The sequence below is a fragment of the Schistocerca piceifrons genome, chromosome 4 (genome assembly GCF_021461385.2).
Source record: "Schistocerca piceifrons isolate TAMUIC-IGC-003096 chromosome 4, iqSchPice1.1, whole genome shotgun sequence".
Classification (NCBI taxonomy): Eukaryota; Metazoa; Arthropoda; class Insecta; order Orthoptera; family Acrididae; genus Schistocerca; species Schistocerca piceifrons.
In genome coordinates, this window is record NC_060141.1 from 235,675,053 (window position 1) to 235,698,943 (window position 23,891).

At 39.8% G+C, this 23,891-nt stretch overlaps 1 protein-coding gene across 1 annotated transcript in view; it reads right to left on the reverse strand.

The window, feature by feature from the left end:
* LOC124794772 (quinone oxidoreductase-like) overlaps positions 1-23,891 on the reverse strand; it is an 85,669-nt gene that overhangs the window by 42,401 nt on the left and 19,377 nt on the right. Inside the window, exons 2-3 of the mRNA XM_047258398.1 lie at positions 23,139-23,305; positions 2,012-2,100 (exon numbers count right to left, since the gene is read on the reverse strand). Coding sequence (XP_047114354.1) covers positions 2,012-2,100; positions 23,139-23,305 — 256 coding nt within the window. The remainder of the gene's footprint in view (positions 1-2,011; positions 2,101-23,138; positions 23,306-23,891) is intronic.

Here is a 23,891-nt window from a genome sequence, read left to right on the forward strand (position 1 = left end):
ATATATTGACAGTGACGGTATCCTATTTTGAATGAATTGTAGACTTTATTTAAATTTTGTTTCCATTAGACATAGTATTTTATTTTAATTTTTATCTCGTGATATCATATCCATTTTGTTGGCAATAACATGGCAGATTGCGTATGTTTATATTCTCATTAATCATCACTTCTCTTGTGTTTATGGCTTCTAAAAGCATTGGTCAGTAGAACCCAACTCACACTTTTATCACATGACATTCCGAAAGGCATGGATTGAGGTAATCAGGTAGACGCAATACTTCATGACTTCCAAAAACCATTTGATTCAGTGCCACAGCAACACTTATTAATGGATGTTTGATCAAATAAGATATCAAATGAAATTTGTGACTGGATTAAGGATTTCTTGGTCGGGAGGTAGCAGCATTTTTCTCCAAGAAAGAGTCATTACTAGATACACAAATAACTTCACACACAGCCCAGAAAGCTGTGCTAAGGCTCTTTCAGTTCATGTTGTATACTAATGATCTGACAGACATTTATTAATATCAACTTCAGACTTATTGCAGATGTGCAGTTACCCATAATAAAATACTATCTGAAAACAACTGCACAAATAGCCTGTTAGATCTTGATAAAATTTCAAAGTGGTGCAAAGATTGGCAACTTTCTTTAATTGTTCAGAAATGTAAAATTGTGCACTTCCCAAAAAGCAAAACGATAGCATACCTGGACTATAACATCCGTGAGTCATATCTGGAATTAGTGAACTTATACAAATACTTTTATATAATAATTTGTGTGGATATGAAGTGAAATGATCGCATAGCCTCAGTAGTGGGTACAGCAGGTGGCAGAGTTTGGTCAATTAGTTAGATACTGGGAAATTGCAGTTAGACAACAAAGGAGAGTGATTACGAAAAATTCACACAATACATACTGAAATGTTGCTTAAATGTGTGGAACCCATACCAAAAAGGACTAATAGGGGATACTGAACATATACAAAGATGGACAGCACAAACGGTCACAGGTTTGTTTGACTCATGGAAGAGTATCAGCGAAATGCTGAATAACCTGAATTGGCAGACACTTAAAGATAGACATAAACTATGATGAAAAATATCAGGAATAAATGTTAATTTAAAAAAATATCTACAATGTGTAACAACCCATCATGTATCACTCCCACAGAAACCACAAATAAAAGGTTTGACTAATTACATAATGCACAGAAATATTTAAGCAGTCATTGTTCTCATGCACCATGGGTGATTAGAACAGAAAGAAATAATTCTAACAAATGGAAGAACGCTCTGCCATACACTTAACAGTGATTTATAATAATTTGAGTGTGGGTGTATGTTTTTTTATGATGAGAGCTTCTCCTCAAACTTCATTTTGTAAGTGCATTTTTCACAGTAGAGAACTGGGAAAGGAGTGCAGAAAAAAACTGGCATGCTTGTGTCACTTCATTTTAGGCAACTTTCAGGTAGATGCCATGTAGCCAAATTATTCTGCCTAAACTTCAGCATGTGAAGTTATTTTCCTGTAAGAAGAATATTAATGAATTTTAAATTTACATTTTCAATATCATATCAGTTTCTGAGTGACTGATGTGAGAATAAAAGTATGTCAGAACCTTAATGCAAAAATGGTCACCAGTACTGGAAAGGAAGAGTATTTATTAGGCAATACAGAACTTTTAGGGTGATTGAATTAGAAAGATAGGCAAGCATTTCAAAGAGGAGAGTCAGTGAGTGGTGCTAGGAAGTAAAATAGTAAAGTAGCAATGTGAAACCCCCCTTTCTTTTCTTTCCTTTTTTGTTTTTTCTTCCAAATCTGCTACCAAACACCAACTCTCTTTTATGTCCACCTCCCCCCCTCTCAGTCCATGAAGATCTTTCCTCGTCTTCAAATAAGTAACTACATAACTGTAACCACTGGGCAATAAAGTATTACTCTGCATCCAGAATTCCAGAAACAAAGATTGCTCTTAGCTTAGCAGCTTAGATGCATCTGCCACTCACCGAGAGATTTTGCCAGCTGCACAGCTGCCACACCCACAGCACCACTGGCCCCATGCACCAACAACAGCTGCCCAGCTTTTGCTTTACACCTGTGGCAAAAATTTTTTTCTTTGGTATTTTTTTCTTTTTGATGGGATCAAGATTAATAATAAATTTCAGAGAACAACTACTTGCAAAGCGGCACCAATATTCCACGCTGATAAGAAAAATAGTATTACTTTTTCGAACCTTAGTAATTGTCTCCAACTGTGAGACATAAGTTTGAAATTTGGTTCAAAGGTGCCTACAATCTTCCTCTGTAATGGTGCAAAAGCATGGTTCCCTACGATATCACCCTCAGACTTGGAAACACTTCAAACAGCAAGGTGTCAACATGTGTGAAAAAAGGACCACAACTCAGACCATTCATGAGAGTTGTAAGGTGGGTTAATTATATCACATTGGCACCACATTTCACCAAAATTTTTCCCAATTCCATTGTGGATGTGTCACATCACGGAAGGTCGTCACACCCCCTCTTACCAACATTTCACCCCTTGTTTTGATGCCTCTGTGATGGAGGTTGGAACTGTGACACCTAACGTTGAAATCGCACAGTTTTCTTAGGGGTGGCTGGGGAAAACATTTCAGACATGTCACTGCTCACAATTGATGAAGAAAGCCCTCAGGGTGTACCCCTTCCTTAAAAATGTAGTTGTCGGAGAGCTTGACACCGAGTGAGCTGAGTGGTACCTTGTGACTGTTCTAGTGCCTAAGGGGAGGCGAACCCCATCTAAGGAGTGTTGAAGGGGTTGCCTACCCTCAGTTGCTAAAGCAGCTGTGAGGAACCAATCAGCTCAATGAGCACTGAAGTCTCTGACAGGTACATTTTTAATATGGCATCCAAGGTTTTGCTAAACTGAAGAGTCTTAGAGGGACTTTTTGCTTTTTTGTTTATACACATGTCAATGTTGCACAGCTCCATGATCACACTACAGGAGGTTGCAATCAGGATGGATCAGCAAGCATAAACCTTCTTCACTGCTTCAGATCACAGTCAAATTTCATCGAATGGTTTTGAACAGTCCCAAGTAGTTCCATCTTATATATCAGAGCAAACGTTGTCATCACACTCCACTCCACAGGAGTAAGATAATGTGCAATGGGGTTGCAACCCAATAATGTCCTTACAGCAGGGTTGAATCACCTAAAGGGTGACAGTAGTGTCGAATGTTGTCAAGAATGTCTTCCTGTTGCTCATCACACTGTGAACTGCCATTTTCGACCATGATATGTGTGGGAATCAATGCCCCAAGGGAAGGCTTGGGTTCGCTGATGCCCTTTATGCCACCCCTTAAGTGCTTCTCATGTCACGTGTCTGGAATGTTTTCCTCAGCCACCCATAACAAAACTGTGTGATGTCAAAAGCATGTGTCATGCTTCTGACCTCCATCACCAGAGGTGTCAAAAGAAGGGGTGAAATGTGGGTAAGAGGGGGTTGTGATGCCCTTTCCGTAGTGTGACATCTCCATAATGGCACTGGACAGTATTCTGGTGATGTTTTTGCCAATGTGACATCATTAACCCACCTTACACCTCATATGAACTTCTGAGCTGTGGCCCTTTTTTCAAGTGTCAACACCTTGCCGTTTGAACCATTGTTGAATCTAAGAGTGGTGTTGCAGGGCACCATGCTTTTGCACCATTATGGAGGAAGGTTGTAGGCACCTTTGAGCCAAATTTCGAACTTACGCATTGCAGAGGGAGATGATTATGTGGCTTCAAAAATATCACACTTTTTTGTGTGCAGTGTATTTACAAATGATATCACCATGTACTGGAGCAGAGAACACTGGAATTTCTTTATTTGTCATTAAACAGCTCTCATTGAAACGGAAATACAAAATATTTGCATGAACTTCTACATTTTATTAACAGACAACATATTTTGTAAACCAAATTATTACTCAAACATAAAGCTCAGTCCAATTCTAAAATCTAATCTATAAGTTTTTCAAACCATTACGTAGTTCCCAAAATACTGAAATGTTCATACCTCAGTCTTTATAACGCAACCCCACCCCAAAATCTTCAGTTGTATCTTAGTAAAAGCTCTGTGGAAAAAGTTGAGTTTGTGCCTAAATATCGAAAATGCAATACTTCAAGCTTACCATCTGCTTTTATTATGTTAACTGCTTGGCGACAACTATCTACATTTCTGTGCATTATTATTAACCATCATGGAACTAACTAACTGCGTCCACTAGCCGTGTAATTTGATACCAACCTATGAATTTCTATCTCTCAGAATTCAGATACAAAAGGGCACCATTTCTGCCACTGTCATACTGTTTTGTGGAATTGTGGAAGTACCTGCCGGTGAACAATTTATTATGTGAGAACTGGAACTGGTCATTGTGTTGTCTGTAGTGACAATAAATTTTGGAATGGTCACATTAATTAAAAGTTGTGTGATGAATGCTTTTGGACTGTTTTCTGTAACCTTAATTTTACAGCAAATCTATGAACTTTCTTCAGTGAGGCACTGAAAGCAGAATAAGGGTTTTCAGGTAGCTCACATTTCACAGCCCCATATTGCATTGGCGATGTTTGTGTTTAGCATTGTGATCAGGCCAGGCAGGGTATATATGGGGCAAGAACAGCTTCAAATGTTGAATGATCACTGTGAAAGAGGTGGAGGTGCGGTGTACTTGTTTGGGGCAGCATTATCAGCACCTGACAAACTTTGAAAAGGGCCTTGTTGTGGGTACTAATTTGATTATCTGGTCGAATCATGTGATATCCAGATTTGTGAGGCCAGTGGCCCAATGTTGGACTGTGCAGGAATGTAAGGGCAGGCGTAGTGGTCATCAATTTCTTTTCAACCGCACTTGATCACCACAAGGGAGAATTGCCTGTTTTGTGCACCAAGTATATTGTAGCCCCTTCACATCTGCAACTGCCATATGAGAACAAATAATGGACCGCTGCAACTTTGTGTGTCAGCCCACGTTATGGGTCACAGATTAATAGCAGCCAGACTAGGGAACTGCCACCCTGTGCATAGGCAGCCATTAACACAATACAGAAAGTTGTGTACAGCAATGAATTGCAGTTCTGCACTACCCTGGATGACCATTGTCAATGAGTATGACGATGACCTGGGAAGAGATCCCATTCTTCCAATGTTATGGAGAGGCACATCAGCACCACTATTGGTGCTATCGGTATGAATTCAGTTCACGACTGGTAGTGGTCACGGGAACACTGGTGGCACAACAGTACATCACAGTCCTCCTGTATCCTCACATGCCACCTCTCATATGACAGTATTGTGGTGCCATTTTTCAATAGGATAATGCTTCCATTGATGGTACAAATGTCTAAGAACTGTCAGCATGATGACGAGGCACTGCCATGGCCACCAAGATCCCCAGATGTGTCCCTGATGCAACATGTGTGTGACCAGTTTGGACATCAACTTCATCCCGGTGCCTGTATCTGTGATACGAGGGTGGTTTGAAAAGTTCTCAGAATCACCACAAGAGGTCAGCACTAGGGCAATGCGTTGTTCACATGAAGTTCATTGGACTGTTGCCTGTAAACATGTGCCATGTCAGTGCTCTTGGAAGAGAGCTGTGGTGATGACATGACTCTGTTGTTGTTCCCGCATAGTGATTTGCGAAGATAGAAAAAAATCAAGATTCGAGCAGTGATTAAGTACCTCGTGAAGAAAGGTATGAAAGCAAAGGACATTCATGCCAATTTCCAGAATACACTGGGGGACTCTGCTCCTTCATATTCAACTGTTGCCAAGTGGACAAATGAATTTAAATTTGGTCGGGAGAGCTTAGGTGACGATCCGCGCAGTGGTTGGCCAAGCTGTGTCATTACTCCAGAAATCATTGCAATGGTAAAAAAATGGTCATGGAGGATTGCCGATTGAAAGTGCATGAAATTGCTCATGCTTGTCAGATGTCATCTGAAAGGCTATAACACATTTGAACTGAAGAATTAGAAATGAAAAAATTATCTGAAAGATGGGTGCCAGAACTCTTGACACCGGATCAAACATGCATGAGAATGGACATATCAGAAGAATGTTTGGCGCATTTTAGGAGAAACGAAAAAGATTTTTTGCGCCACAGATGAAACTTAGGTGTGCTACCATATGCCAGAAACAAAACAACAGTCAAAGCCGTGGAAACATATGATTCTCCACCACCAAAGAAAGCAAAGACAATTCCTTTGGCAGGAAAGGTAGTGGCAGGTAATGGCATCAGTCTTCTGAGATGCGAAGGTGATTCTGTTTGTAGATTATCTCCCTACTGGGCAAACAATTACTGGAGAATACTATGCTAACTACCTGGACAAATTGCAACACAAGATATGTGAAAAAAGGCCAGGTTTAGCAAGGAAGAAAGTCACCTTCCATCAGGGCAATGCACGCCCACACACATGTGCCATTGCCACGGCAAAATTACACGAACTAAGGTATGAATTGGTGCCACACCTGCCTTATTCACCTGATATGGCTCCGTCAGACTTCCATCTCTTCCCAAAACTGAAAATTTTTCTTGGTGGACGAAGTATTCACTTCAAACGAAGAATTGATAGCTGGTGTTGATAACTATTTTGCAGGCCTGGAGGAAACTCATTTTCGAGATGAGGTCAAAGCACTGCAACATTGTTGGACCAAATGCATTAATCTACAGGGAGACTACATCGAAAAATAAAAAAATTTTCAGTGATGTAAGTACTTTCTTTCTATTCCATTCCGAGAACTTTTCAAAGCACCCTAGTATTAAGGACCAGTTACAAAAGTTGTGAGCCATTTTGCCTCAGGGAATAACATAATGGCTTTATGATGCCATTCCCAATTGAATCACTGCATCCACCTGGGCCAGAAGGAGTGCAATGTCATACTGATAAATGGGCTTGAACCGCTAAGTTCTTTGTAAATTTCCCTCGATCACTGAAATATTGTCACATTCCCACTTGACCAGTGAAGTTTCATTTTGTTTCCTCCTTCTCTTCTGGGTGCTTCACTTGTTTTGTCAGACAGTATATATACATTTAATGTGTACATCAATTAATTAAAAAAAACTTCAAGTACTTCCACATTATGCCCTCTGATATACCTACTAAAATTCTTCTATTTCATACATATATTTGCCAATTAACAAGTTTTGCAAATGTCTTTCAGTTTCCTTATAGGGCAAGTCTCCCACAAAGAGCGGTAAATTTACAGTGTCATGTCAATGTATTTAAAGCTGTTTTGACATTTTCTGAGTCTAGTGTATTCTACGTTTTAGTCATTTCTATTTTGGTGTTGAAGTTGTGGACAGTGCTTCTACGTGGTGAGTTCTGTGTGAGCTTTTTTACTAAAAGAACGCAGGCTTTAATGAAGAATTAAGGTAAGATAGATGGAAAATGTTTCAGTTTTGTTATCATAAGTCTGTTGGGATTTACTACTATTTTCAAAGTGAAATAAACAATAGCAAGAAACCTGTATAAAGAAACAACATAACACACAAATGAATAACGTAACAGTTTTTACTGTCTTTTTTTTCCAGTATGCAGCTCACTGAAGACATGATATGTAAGCTGTATGCATATTTACTACAGAAATTTCTTCTTTTCCGCCAAAATTATTTTTGTTTAGACAATACTTGACTACAATAATACGTATACATTTAAAGGTCTGGGGTAAGATTTTTTTTAAATGTGTGAATGAAAAAAAGTATAAATTTTTTAAATGTTTCTATCTCCTTCAGGACCATTGCAATTAGGATCACTGGATGGAACATCAACATATCAGTTCTTTGGAGATACATATTTTGTATTTTTTTTCTCTGATGTGCTCAACATCCTTCCAGATCTCCTCTTAATCTGACACTGTGATCATCCGTCTTCTTGTATATGGGTCGTTGGCATCCTGTAGGCTGTCCAGTAAAATTTCGGGCTGCCTAAGTTTCACTTCGTTTTCTGATATTTTGGCTGTATACCATCCAGCCATCTTCAGAGTGAACCATATGACCCGGCTGCATGCCCAAAATTTTATGGAACAATCATTGCACTTCAAAAATATGAAGATGCACATCCTGTAGGCACACATTACTTTGGCACTGTGAACCACAATTCTAGAGTTACTCATTTTTTTGTGGGGGATGTTGGTAGCTGGACGCCTGCAAGTATAAATCAGTGTGGGTGGGCTTGCAGTACATGTAAAACATCCTTTGCTTCCAAAAACCTCCTGACCTCGATCTTCCCCCTACGCCCTTTTTCACTCTTGATCCCTTTTCCAAATTCTCTCCCTTTCTCTGTTCTATATCCCAGTAGCAGTTGAAAATAACTGACTCAGCTAGGCATTATTGAACTGTTTGACACCTTCGAATAGTGAAGTACACAATTGCTAGATATTTCATGATCAAAAGTTGTCTTTTCGTTAATTTCATATTTTAATGTGCTGTTGGGTAATGAGATAACATTTTTTGATGTAAGTAGGAGGTGTTTGTTTTATTTTGAAATTCTTCTTCAAGAACAAGTTAATGATATAAGAAGGTAAAAATACAAAGGTACCAGATACTTCAGTGTTCAGCAGAATGTAAATGTTCAAAATATTTATGAAGGGATTATTACTTGATTGAATATGTGGGGATGGTACTCACAACTGCTGAGAGTACCGCACCACAACTGATAAGCCGCAGTTGTAACACTTATAGCGCAGCAGCCATATGTGTTGGCAGTACGAACTATACCGAGGTTCGTCAGTGGCTGCAGCTGCCAGTCCATGTGCATCACACATGCGGATGGTGATTGGTCGGTGCCTTATTAAATACCAGAGCCTTGAGCTATGGGACACGGTTCTCTTCAGTGTGCCGAGTCATGTACAGTCTCCAATTACTGTCGAGTCTACAAGATGCAGTGTTCATACATCGTCTCCAAGACTTAGGCTCCGTACGCATCATAGGCCAACTCTGGACTCTATGTAGGCACCACTCAGAAGCACAGTGACAGGACTTCAATATTTTAGAGGACTTGTAATAATTTCAAATGTCTAATTGTGCTGGACATTTTACAAGCAGGAGTATCATTTAAGTTTATCAGTATCTTCATATTTAATAAATACCATTTTATTACTAATTTTGAGAATCGTTCTAGTTGAAGATAACCTATGCCACCCTCTTGCATTCCCAACAAAATGGCACAGTTGGCAATTTCTGTATGATATACCATTTTCTCTACAGTGACCAGCAGATAGCGGAAAAAACAAAAAGTGTACTGCTTGTTGTGGTCTTCAGTCCTGAGACTGGTTTGATGCAGCTCTCCATGCTACTCTATCCTGTGCAAGCTTCTTCATCTCCCAGTACCTACTGCAACCTACATCCTTCTGAATCTGCTTAGTGTATTGATCTCTTGGTCTCCCTCTACGATTTTTACCCTCCACGCTGCCCTCCAATGCTAAATTTGTGATCCCTTGATGCCTCAAAACATGTCCTACCAACCGATCCCTTCTTCTAGTCAAGTTGTGCCACAAACTTCTCTTCTCCCCAATCCTATTCAATACCTCCTCATTAGTTACGTGATCTACCCACCTTATCTTCAGCATTCTTCTGTAGCACCACATTTCGAAAGCTTCTATTTTCTTCTTGTCCAAACTGGTTATCGTCCATGTTTCACTTCCATACATGGCTACACTCCATACAAATACTTTCAGAAATGACTTCCTGACACTTAAATCTATACTCGATGTTAACAAATTTCTCTTCTTCAGAAACGATTTCCTTGCCATTGCCAGTCTACATTTTATATCCTCTCTACTTCGACCATCATCAGTTATTTTACTCCCTAAATAGCAAAACTCCTTTACTACTTTAAGTGTCTCATTTCCTAATCTAATCCCCTCAGCATCACCCGATTTAATTTGACTACATTCCATTATCCTCGTTTTGCTTTTGTTGATGTTCATCTTATATCCTCCTTTCAAGACACTGTCCATTCCGTTCAACTGCTCTACCAAGTCCTTTGCTGTCTCTGACAGAATTATAATGTCATCGGCGAACCTCAAAGTTTTTACTTCTTCTCCATGAATTTTAATACCTACTCCGAATTTTTCTTTTGTTTCCTTTACTGCTTGCTCAATATACAGATTGAATAACATCGGGGAGAGGCTACAACCCTGTCTCACTCCTTTCCCAACCACTGCTTCCCTTTCATGCCCCTCGACTCTTATAACTGCCATCTGGTTTCTGTACAAATTGTAAATAGCCTTTCGCTCCCTGTATTTTACCCCTGCCACCTTCAGAATTTGAAAGAGAGTATTCCAGTTAACGTTGTCAAAAGCTTTCTCTAAGTCTACAAATGCTAGAAACGTAGGTTTGCCTTTTCTTAATCTTTCTTCTAAGATAAGTCGTAAGGTTAGTATTGCCTCACGTGTTCCAACATTTCTACGGAATCCAAACTGATCTTCCCCGAGGTCCGCTTCTACCAGTTTTTCCATTCGTCTATAAAGAATTCGCGTTAGTATTTTGCAGCTGTGACTTATTAAACTGATAGTTCGGTAATTTTCACATCTGTCAACACCTGCTTTCTTTGGTATTGGAATTATTATATTCTTCTTGAAGTCTGTGGGTATTTCGCCTGTCTCATACATCTTGCTCACCAGATGGTACAGTTTTGTCATGACTGGCTCTCCCAACGCCATCAGTAGTTCTAATGGAATGTTGTCTACTCCCGGGGCCTTGTTTCGACTCAGGTCTTTCAGTGCTCTGTCAAACTCGTCACGCAGTATCGTATCTCCCATTTCATCTTCATCTACATCCTCTTCCATTTCCATAATATTGTCCTCAAGTACATCGCCCTTGTATAAACCCTCTATATACTCCTTCCACCTTTCTGCCTTCCCTTCTTTGCTTAGAACTGGGTTGCCATCTGAGCTCTTGATATTCATAAAAATGGTTCTCTTCTCTCCAAAGGTCTCTTTAATTTTCCTGTAGGCAGTATCTATCTTACCCCTAGTGAGACAAGCCTCTACATCCTTACATTTGTCCTCTAGCCATCCCTGCTTAGCCATTTTGCACTTTCTGTCGATCTCATTTTTGAGACGTTTGTATTCCCTTTTGCCTGCTTCATTTATTGCATTTTTATATTTTCTCCTTTCATCAATTAAATTCAATATTTCTTCTGTTACCCAAGGATTTCTATTAGCCCTCGTCTTTTTACCTACTTGATCCTCTGCTGCCTTCAGTACTTCATCCCTCAGAGCTACCCATTCTTCTTCTACTGTATTTCTTTCCCCCATTCCTGTCAATTGTTCCCTTATGCTCTCCCTGTAACTCTCTACAACCTCTGGTTCTTTCAGTTTATCCAAGTCCCATCTCCTTAAATTCCCACCTTTTTGCAGTTTCTTCAGTTTCAATCTGCAGTTCATAACCAATAGATTGTGGTCAGAATCCACATCTGCCCCTGGAAATGTCTTACAATTTAAAACCTGGTTCCTAAATCTCTGTCTTACCATTATATAATCTATCTGATACCTATTAGTATCTCCAGGATTCTTCCAGGTATACAACCTTCTTTTATGATTCTTGAACCAAGTGTTAGCTATGATTAAGTTATGCTCTGTGCAAAATTCTACAAGGCGGCTTCCTCTTTCATTTCTTCCCCCCAATCCATATTCACCTACTATGTTTCCTTCTCTCCCTTTTCCTACTGACGAATTCCAGTCACCCATGACTATTAAATTTTCGTCTCCCTTCACTACCTGAATAATTTCTTTTATCTCGTCATACATTTCATCAATTTCTTCATCATCTGCAGAGCTAGTTGGCATATAAACTTGTACTACTGTAGTAGGCATGGGCTTTGTGTCTATCTTGGCCACAATAATGCGTTCACTATGCTGTTTGTAGTAGCTAACCCGCACTCCTATTTTTTTATTCATTATTAAACCTACTCCTGCATTACCTGTATTTGATTTTGTATTTATAACCCTGTAATCACCTGACCAAAAGTCTTGTTCCTCCTGCCACCGAACTTCACTAATTCCCACTATATCTAACTTTAACCTATCCATTTCCCTTTTTAAATTTTCTAACCGACCTGCCCGATTAAGGGATCTGACATTCCACGCTCCGATCCGTAGAATGCCAGTTTTCTTTCTCCTGATAACGACGTCCTCTTGAGTAGTCCCCGCCCGGAGATCCGAATGGGGGACTATTTTACCTCCGGAATATTTTACCCAAGAGGACGCCATCATCATTTAATCATACAGTAAAGCTGCATGTCCTCGGGAAAAATTACGGTTGTAGTTTCCCCTTGCTTTCAGCCGTTCGCAGTACCAGCACAGCAAGGCCGTTTTGGTTAATGTTACAAGGCCAGATCAGTCAATCATCCAGACTGTTGCCCCTGCAACTACTGAAAAGGCTGCTGCCCCTCTTCAGGAACCACATGTTTGTCTGGCCTCTCAACAGATACCCCTCCGTTGTGGTTGCACCTACGGTAGGCCATCTGTATCGCTGAGGCACGCAAGCCTCCCCACCAACGGCAAGGTCCATGGTTCATGGGGGAAGGTGTACTGCTTACGCATAATAATTTACTGTGGATGTGGGCAATTTGCTTTATCAGAATGGCAGACAGCAGAACTTAATTTAACAGTATTCCTTATTTATCATACACATTTATGTCATTCATTATTTACCATGATACCACATGAACTTACGGAATTATTTTTGTCTCAGTCACAACGGATGATTCAGCTCATGGCTGCTCTTCCAACACTGCTGCTTAGACAAGAGGAACAAAGCAATAAAATCACTGTGCCACCTTTTCGTAGTTGTGATGATGTGATGAGAAGGTAGAAGACTGGAAAATCTACGTTCAGTAAATACAGCAGCACTTTGCGGCCTACAGTGTCAAAGGTGAGTATCATCGATCATTTTTTCTAAGCTGGGTTGGCAAGCGCACTTTTGAGCAGATTATTACATCTCTGACAGATTACTATGACAGCAAAATTCATGTTGCTGTCCCTCAATTCAAATTCTTTCGATATACCAAACGACCACAGCAAACCTACAAGGAACAGCGTACTGAGCTACGTGATCTTACTAGAAGTTTCAAATTTGATCATTCATGTGGAAAATCATTTGCTGATGAAATGCTCCATGACACAATTACTCAGGACATGCCTGATGAAAGAATCCATTCTACAATATTTCAGTACTGGAATCCAACCCTGTCAGATATTGTGCAAATTCTCAAACCATGGAACACTTGTGATTCAGCAAACACTGACATGCCATTTCCTGCAATTGCTTCTGTTGACAAACTGCAACAGCAAACAGATTACAGCAAGTGTGGCCAGCCACAGCCCTGCAGCCAGCATAAGCACAGTGTTCTCGTAAACAAGAAACATGCTTGCACAAGCACAAATAGTCATTACATGCATCTACTGGAAACAAATTAAAATCATGCCCACAATGCTTTGTCCTAAAGCAAACTTTGTCCTCATAAAGATGCTGTACGTTTTTTCTGTGCCAAACCTGGTCATATACAGCAAATCTGCTCTCAAAAGTTACATTCGCAAAAGCCTTCAGCATGCAGGTGCAAGTAGAATGCCTGGATATAAATATTATTAATGCCACCAAAACTTCAAGTCGACACAGATACTGTAAATTTGCACCTGCATCTGCCACAAAGAACCATGTCAACCATTATTTAGAAAACTTAAAATATTAACTCTGCCATTCTTATACATATATGAGATTATTATGTTTTTGTACACCAGACATGAATTATATGAGGGAAACCATTTTGTCCATTCACATGCTCCACACCCATCTGTAATAAATTAAAAGGGAACAAGTTGCTGCAGATGAATTTAGGTTCACTTAAAAGAAAGCTATATGAGGTACTTACTGACACTGAAGTGTTATTACTCAGCAGATGAATTCATGCAGGACAAACTGGAAATTTGAGCTGGGTACAATGTATTACACATTCCAAAAAATATTCTTATAGTCTTATTATTTATTGTAGTACTATTGTTTATTAATGTAGAAATCATTGTAACTGTATTATAAATTTTTGACATTTCTCCTATACGCAAACCAAATGGACTGCGAATGTACGTCATGAGATGATTGAAACACAATTCACACTGCTACTGCTAATACAGCAAAACCTGTCCAGAATTGATCAAAGGCTACTAGAAGTTCAAATAAGTTGTTCATTTCTCTGAAGATTGGTCAGCACAATGTGCTGTTCCAACTAGACACAGGTGCACCTCTTACATTATTAAAGTGAAATACTTACAGATGGCTTGGCAGTCTACTGCTTCTTTCAAATACATGTCAAACAACTTATGGTGGTGCTAACCTTATCATTTTATGAATATGTGTCTTAAATGCTACTTACAAGAACACCACAAGATAAGTGCCATTTAGTGTCCTTAATGCAGTTTCAAGCCAGAACATCTTTGGTTTGGATGCTTTTGATCTCTTTGGACTGAAAATACAGATCAGTGTGCTGCACCTGGCTTCTCACATATTTTTTACTGATGTTAATGCCTTGTGTGATGAATTTCAAATTTTATTTGATGGCTCTCTGGGGTGCACAAAAGATTATGCTGCACATATTACTCTCTGCCCAGGTGTACGTCCAAAGTTTTGTAGGGTGCTCCCTGTCACTCATGCGGTTGTGAAAAATTTGCAACAGAACTAAGTTGCTTGCGAAGCATTTGTGCTTTGCAGCCTGTTACAGCACGTCAGTAGGCATCACTTCTCATTGTAGTAACCAAAACTCAGGAGACATTAGAATTTCTGTGGATTTCAAGTCTACTGTAAACACCCAGAACATAGTTGACACTTTTCCTCTGCCCCATCCTGAATATCTCATAGCCAAACTTCAATCTGGCACATCTTTCTCAAATTTTTATCTAAAGGATGCCTACCTCTGGATACCACTGGGTCAAGAAACCGAACAGTTCATAGTGATCAATACTCACATTGGCCTCTTTTGTTTTCAACATTTACTGTTTGGTAGCTCTTCTGCTCCTGCATTATTTCAAAAGTACTTAGAACAACTGCTGTGTAATGTTCCATGTTGTGCCACATATATGAATGACTTTTTGGTTTCAGGAGTATTGCCCAAGGATCACTTGAACAACCTCAGAAATGTTTTTACTGTTTCAGCTTCAGCTGGTCCTAAATGTAATCATGACAAATGTGTATGTTATGTTCCTGAGTTAGAATATTTGGGCCATATGACCGATAAATCAGGAATACACCCAGCTCAAAAGCATTTGGACATTATTTGTCAGCTACTAATGCTGAAGAATGTGTCTGAACTACAGACTGTTGTGGGGAAGTTGCTTATTACATTAAATTCATCCCAATGCGGCTCAAATTGCCACTCTACTTCATCGTCTTTGGTGGAAGCATGTTCCTTTTCAGTGGGCAAGGAAACATCAATGAGCTTTTCAAAAACTTAAGGATGCACTTCTCGGTGACCCTTGCCTCATGCCTTTTGATCCGGAGAAGCCACTTCTCCTTGCAACGGATGCTTCTAATGTCGGGATAGTGGCAGTGTTCTCACATAAATGGGCTCCTCCGAATTACCTATTACAGCCAGATAGAGGAGGAGGCTCTGTCCATGATCTTTGGTGTCTCTAAATTTCACCAGCATCTACTTTAATCACTGACCACAAGCCATTGACTTCTTTGTTTCATCCATCCAAGAATATTCTGGATTGAACAGCTCAGAAACTTCAATATTGGGCATTGATTCTTTCCAACTGTAATTATGATATTGTCTAAAGGCCCACCTCTAAAGACGCAAATGCTTCACATCTGACTGAGTGAAGACACAGTTTTTGATTCATTGGAAAATTCTTGCTGCCAACTGGATCAATCTGAACTTCAAACATTGCAAACCTTCACGATCGATGTGTGAATCATTGCTTCAGCAGCCACTACATGTGATCCACTATTAAAATGACTTTTTCAATTCAATCAACATGGATAGCCAACTAACAGACTGGAGATCACAGATCCTGTCGTTCACGGTTACTGTTCGCAATGTCAGGCTTGTCAATACAGCAAGGTGTTATTCTGTGTCACTCACCTAACCAGACATACCCAAGTCCTAGTTCCTCTGGAATGTCAAGCTTCTGTTTTATACCAGCTCCACATCAGACATTGGGGTCCGATCAAAACCAAACAGCTCACTCATTGACATTGTATTTGATTTGAACTCAATAAGCAGATTGAACCATCACTGCACACTGTCTCACATATTCTGAGAATTCTGCAGCGCCTTGCAACAGTATTTCAGTTGGCCTCGTCCTTGTGTTCTGTGGGAATGTATTCATATTGACTTTTGTGGACCATTCTGGAATATGAGATGGCTGATTGTAGTGAACGCCTACAGTAGATTTCCATTTTGCATCCCTATGCATGCTACAACATCAATGAACACCATTCATGCATTGGAGACTACTTTCTGTTTAGAACAATTACCAAAAGTGATTGTTTCTGACAATGGAATTCAATTTGTTTCTGCAGAATTTTGCCAGTTTTGTTCCCTCAATGGAATCAAGCACTTGACTATGGCACCTTTTTCACCACAAAGCAATGGGGAAATCAAACACTTTGTAAGAACTTTTAAGACACAGATGATGAAGCTCCACCAAGAACATTCCAGAGTGAACGCTCTCCTCTTGTTTCCCTGTTCTTATCACTCTCTAGTTTCTAATAGCAAGCCCCCCGTAGAGCTCTTACATGACCATCCTCATGGTACTATTTTGAGCTTATTGCATCCCCAAACTGTGCCACCTCCTCAGCAGTTTCACACAAACTTCACTGTGTCTGACAAAGTGTACTTCCACATATAAAATCAGCAAAATGCTCAAGAGACAGGCACTGTCATTGCTGTTCATGGTCGGACACATTACAACATTACATCAGCTTCTGGTCACATCTGTTGTTGGCACCAGAACCAACTGAAGCCCCGCTCTTATGATGATTATGGTGATTCTGCTTCAAGACTTTCTTCCACAGCTTCTGGCCAACTGCCATCATGGCCTTTGGGCCACAGGGCCTCCCTCTGGCTTTGTGGTGTCTCCTCTGACCTAACACATCTCCATGGTGCCACCTTCAAGCAGCCTTTGGCAGTGGTGCCATCTTCCCCACTGCCAGCCCACATGAATGTGGACTCACTGTCACCAGACGACCTGGCCCCCATGGACCTGGAAGTTCTGACACCATCTCTGTCATCAAGTACCTTCAAGAACCACAGGGATGCCTCGCCTCCTGGTGCCCCTAAAAACCTCCTCTGAGCATGCACCCTGCGAAATGATTTCCTGGTGAATGTTTCCTCATGCTTGCGAGACAGATGCCGGGGTGTCGGCTGGTGGGTGCTGTCCGGCACAGTTCTGCCACTCATCTATGCCCGGCAGCAGTGCTTCTTCCCCCCCTCAACATAGGTCTCCAATGACGGTGCATCAATTTGGGGAGGGAGAGATGTGGCGATGGTACTCACGGCTTCAGAGAGTACCACACCACAATCAATAAGCCACTCTTGTAACATTCGTAGTGCAGCAGCTGTATCGGTTGGCAGTACAAACTATACTGAGGTCCACCAGGAGCTGCAGCTGCCAACCTGTGGCCATCACATGTGTGGACAGCAACTGATCATTGCCTCATTAAATAATGGAGCACTGAGGTACGGAGCATGATTGTCTTCAGTGCGCCAAGGTGTGTACAGTCTACAAGCTGCAGTGTTTGCCCATCGTCTCCAAGCTTAAGCTCCATACACACTGTAGGCCATCTCTGGACTCTGTGTAGGCATCTCTCAGAGACACAATGGCAGGACTTTAACATTTTAGAGGACTTGAAATGAATTCAAATGTCTAACTGTACAGGAAATTTTACAAGTAGAAGCATCATTTAAGTTGAGTACTTGTTCATATTTAATACATATCATTTTATTACTAATTTTGGGAATCTTTCTGATTGAAGATAACCTATGGCGTCCTCCTGCATTCCCAAAAGAATACTTTATCCAATTAAGAAAATGTGTGGATTATTTTTGAAGCCAGTTATTAGTGAAGTAAAATCTAAAATAAAATTGTTGATTCAGACATATACACAGAATCTAATTTTAGCAGTATAAACACCATTTTCTAACAGTGTTTTTTTAAGGCAATAGAAAACTTTAAACAACTAATAATGTGATAAATCTATAAAATTATTGGAAAGTAGTTAAGTTAATTGTGATTAAAATTGTAATAACAAAAACTTATCTCTGCTACAAAAATATAGATGCAAATGTGAAGAGGCCACAGGCGCCCATTATTTGGGGACTGATTTGTCAAAGAGACTGTATGTTTCTGCATTTCACATTTATCAAATAAACTGAAGTTAAATATATGTATGTCCAGTTTGTTGCAAAGACCAGGGCCAATGTTTACTTACATCAAGATAAGTATCTAAATGGATTTTTAATTTTGTAATTCAACATTCTGTCACCATCACTGACATGAGTTGCGGGGCTATACATTACAAACCACACAATACCTTATTCTACTGACATTGAAATTATTATTTTGGATACAGCAATGTCAAACAGTCCACTCTTTTACCTTTCCCCTCCTCCCTTTTCCCTGCATGATTTCTCCCCTCTCCCATTCCACCCATGGCAGAAGCTTACTTCCCCTTGTACCACTTACTAGGGCTTCTCTCAATTTCATTTGTATATGGAGGACAGGAAGAATGATTGCTTAATTGCCTTTGTGCACATTTAATGTAATCTTATCTTTGTAGTTCCTGCAGGGCAATATCTAGGAAGCAGTAGCATATCTCTAGATTATTCACTTAAAGCTGCTTCTTGAAACACTGTAAGTACACTTTCTAAGGATAAATGGCATCTAGTGTCAAATATCTGTCAATGCAGGGTTTTCAGCAACTCCTTAACATTGTCTCCTTCCGCATCTCCTTTACAGTGCTCCCAGGAGTAAACAAACCTGTGACCTTTCATGCTGCACATCTTTGTACATATTCAGTATCCCCTTGTGACATTACAAGTAGTTCACTTGCACAGTGTGAGCTGGCAGAAGGGAGGTTAACTGATAGTGTGTGGCTGGGCAAGGCTGGCTCCACGTAAGGAGAATGGCTGGTGGGTGTGGGATTTTCCATGGCAGATAGATGCAGGCATGAGTGAGGCACTTGTAGAAATACGATGGCAGCTACAGTGAACAAAATGTAAGATGGATACTGCATTTTCACAGAAACCTCATTACAGACCTCAAGAATGACTCAATTTGACAAAATACACCAAAAAACATTGCACCAATGAGATGAGGTCATTGCAAATTTAACCATGATTCTATAGCAAGTGTTTAAGAGTTACAACTGTTTTTAATTATGAATATTGCACTGGACAATATAAAATAGTAATGATTAAATGCCATTGGGCCTTATATGAAATATCAAATGATAGGCTACACTTCAAATCCTGCTTGTATATCAAAAGTTACAGATGATTTAATAAAACATAGATATGCAGATACACCACAGCTGTACATTCTCCACAAGCTACACACAGTATAAAGGCAGCATGAGTTACCTAGTTCCTCACCTAATCATCCCAGGTAAGGACCATCTACAGTCAGCTGTTAGAAATACTTTAAATGATTATTTGTATAAATGGCCATACATAAAAATTACATTAAATTGTTATGGAAGAGTCAATAGCAAATAGTAAAATATTTGTTTGAATGAACATGTATCTAGAAGGGCAGAAGGATGCACCTTCTACAAGCTGGCAATATTGTAATTTAATGAAACTGTTTCACATTATAAACCTGATGTAAGCAGGCTTAGGAATTTTGGCGGTAACTTAAATAATACAGTATAATTTTTGTAACAAAAGGTCACAAAATGATCATAATAATTGTACGATTATCCTAGCATTACGCTTATATATGCAAGCAGCCTTAATTTTGAATGGTGGTCAGTGTTTCAATATTTAACATATATTCAGTAGTGTGTGACATCAACGAAAATATTTAAGGGCAAGCAGCAGTGCACAAGCGGTCTTCGGTCAATGGCTTACAGATTTTTGACAAGGGAGGCTTTCATCTTTTGCAAACAGTATTGTGTCATTGGATTTGTCTGGTGGCAGTCAGGATAGTCGGGGCAGTAAAGCAGTTGCATTAGTATAATACCTTAACTTTGTCTGTGTGCCGATCATTGGACTTGGAATAATTTTGCAGAGTGCAAGCTCATACTTAAATTTTTTGTTGGACTTAGAATAGTTCTGGATAAGCACTGGCTCAAACTTAACTTTAACACTGACTTAGAATACATAACGGTGGTTTCACTGGTTGAGTTCTTGCAGCTAAAAGTGTGACTTGTATGTGAATAGTGATTATTTAGGATAATGCGCTTTAGTTTTATACTGTGATTAATAGTGAGAAGCAGTGCTGTCAGACTCTGAATGTTTATTTATGAATTTTGTTACTAATGAGCTATTAAATGAACTCTGCACACAGTTTTTTTGTATACATTATTGCTCTACTGCACTACATCAATTACAGGTATTATTCATCTCTGTTTTCATCTAAATCTGGAACAGTGTAAGGTCACCATTTGCAAACATATTATTTTTTGGATTTAAACAATTATTATTTAGTTTTGGCAAAATTATTAATCACTTGAGGTTTACCTATCCAGTTTTTTATTTAAAATTATTTCACTAACCTACCTGCTAAATTACAATGGTCTAAGTGTCAGTACTTTGGTAAACACATCAGCTTCAGAGTGCTGGTGGTCGACCAACACCTACGTCACTGAACTGAGGTCTATGTCATGCATTGCCTGCACCAAGAGATTATAAAACTACCATTTCAGTTGTACCGTGTTAGTTATATCTGATGTGAGTCCTACACACCTGACAAGGGAACCTCCCCATTGCACCCCTCTCAGATTTAGTTATAAGTCGGCACAGTGGATAGGCCTTGAAAAACTGAACACAAATCATTTGAGAAAACAGGAAGAAGTTGTGTGGAACTATGAAAAAAAATAAGGAAAATATACAAACTGAGTAGTCCATGTGCAAGATAGGCAACATCAAGGGTAATATGAGTGTAGGAGAGCCGTGGTCCCGTGGTTAGCGTGAGCGACTGCGGAGTGAGAGGTCCTTGGTTCAAGTCTTCCCTCGTGTGAAAATTTTTCTTCCTTTATTTTCGCAAAGTTATGATCTGTCCTTTCATTCATTGACATCTCTGTTCACTGTAATAAGTTTAGTGTCTGTTTTGCGACCGCACCGCATACTTACAGTTCGGAAAATATTCATTGATCTTGTTATTGAAGTCGCGAGCTATATTTGCTGGATTCATATTGCCCACGGAATACATCTCATGTATTTAATGCACTCCTGTCCAAAGTAGTGAACAGTCAACTGCCAGCCAGGGAGCCTCGTTAGCCAGAATACTCTCTCTTCCGTGCGCTGTTGTCGACTGACGTCGTGTGTTTCGATGTTTGTTTAGGTGTAGCATCCTCATGCTACGGTGCAGTCACCTCGCATCGGACGAACGGACAGATAATAATTGTCTGAAAATAAAAAAAATAAACTCTTCACACGAGGGAAGACTTGAACCAAGGACCTCTTATTCCGCACCTGCTCACGCTAACCACGACTCTCGTGACCTCACGTTCTCCTTGATGTTGCCTATCTTGCACATGGACTACTCAGTTTGTATATTTTGCTATTTTTTTCATAGTTCCACACAACTTCTTCCTGTTTTCTCGATTGTTCAGTTTTACAAGGCCTATCTGCTGTGCCAACTTACAACTAAATCTGAGGGGGGTGCGATGGGGAGGTTCCCTTGTGAGCAATATTCTAGGGTGTGTTGTGTAACTATTTTGTAACTGATCTAATTTGCAGACATTTCAATCAGACATTTCATTTTCCCAGCATTCAAAGCTGATTGATTCCAATTATGATTTACTGATATTTTAGTCATGGAATAGTATGTTTTTAATGAAGTATACAATTTTATATTTGTGAACATTTAAAGTGAGTTGCCAAACTTTGCACCACTTTGAAATCTTATCAAGTTCTGATTGAAAATCCATGCAACTTTTCTTAAAAAGTAACTCACTTTAGATAACTGCATTATCTGTAAAATTTCAGAGGTTACTAGTTATATTGTATGGCAGGCAATTAATATACAACATGAACAGCGAGGGGTCCAATGCACTTCCCTGGGACATGCCTGAAGTTATTTCTATTTCTGACAATGTGTTTCCGTACAAGATAACATTGTACATCTTCATTTGATACAAATCCTCAGTCCAGTCACAAATTTTGTTCCCCAGAAAAGCCCAAACAAGCACTGCTCAAAAGAGTGTAAATACCTAGACATTTTATGAGACTAAATACAGTTTGGTTAGCATTGCAGCGCTATCACCACAGGACTTTATCACTCAGCTGCCATCTGGAATGCTGTATGTGGACCACCGCTCAACTGCTTCTTCAGCCCAGTCACCCTGAGACCATGAGATCTGGAACCACTGTCTCAACAGGCCAGCACTGGTTTGAGGAAGCAGCTCGCTGGCCATTGACTCGGGTGCAGTGGGTCACTGCCATTATACAACAGGCTGCCACTTCCGGACAGTGCAGCATGGCTCCATGCCACAACATATGTAGACGCAGCTAGCTGAGACCGCCCAGAGTTGTGACCACTCCTGACAGTAGCAGTCCATCACAGGCCCTACCCAGCTGATGGTGTGATCTGTCAAACTGCCACTTCCTGACCTGAGCTAGTGGGGTGCCACAATAAAGCATTTGGAATTACAGGCTGTTTAATTGGTGCTGCATGGCATCTCCCAATCCCCCCCCCCCCCCCCAAAATCCAAGAATCTTTTACAATAACAATAATATTAAAACTATAGTGTATTTGTGGTGACAAACATGCACTGCAAACATTATTATGCCAGCAGATCAAAAGCAACCCCAGACATTTGAAACCACCTCCAAGACAGTCCATCATTGTAATAATAAGACACTTTTAAGAAATTATAAGGCACTTCCCACGTATGCATCAGTTTCCTTATAAACCAAGAGGATTTTGAAATATATGTACTTTGTTACCAGTCCCCTGTAGGCTGTGACATATGGAATGTAAAGACCAGCTCCTTGTGCAAAGGTCAGTCTGTGTGCCAGTGGAAAAACATTATCTTCTGGACAAGCGACGTACTCTGCATAGCCACCATTCCTGTCCTGCAACTCTGCAAACACTCTCTGGCCTTTCTGCAATAAGAAACAGTCAAGCACATATCAGCAACAAGAATATGCAGTAAAAACAAAGTAAATATTTGGCAAAACTGAAATTCTGACACTAGCCACAGTTGGGTTTTGAAATAAATTCAGTGGTGATAAGTGAAAATTTGTGCGAGACCAGGTCTTGAATACAGATATCCTGCTTTAAGCATGTTGTCATCTAAACCACTTTCATTTTTGAAGCACGCTTAATGCCACAACCAAATTCCCAACTTGTCGCACACTACATATGTAGTATTTCCTGTCCATTACCCTCAATGCTTGCAGCCTCATGCTATTTCCCAAAGGAGGTCAGACAGAGGATGTATCTGAAATGAATGATCATTAATTGTCATCACGGCACATATATTTATGTGTGTGGTATCTTTTCTTTCAGACATATTTCTGATCCCACAGCCATAATCAAAAGGTAACAGTAATTTTTTTTTAATGAATCTTTATTTATTCATCAACATCAGGTTTGTCCCATTTAAAGTAATCCCACTCAGATATAATACACTTGCGCCAGTGCTTTTTTCCAATCTTGGAAGCACTTCTAGAACTGACTTTTTGTTAT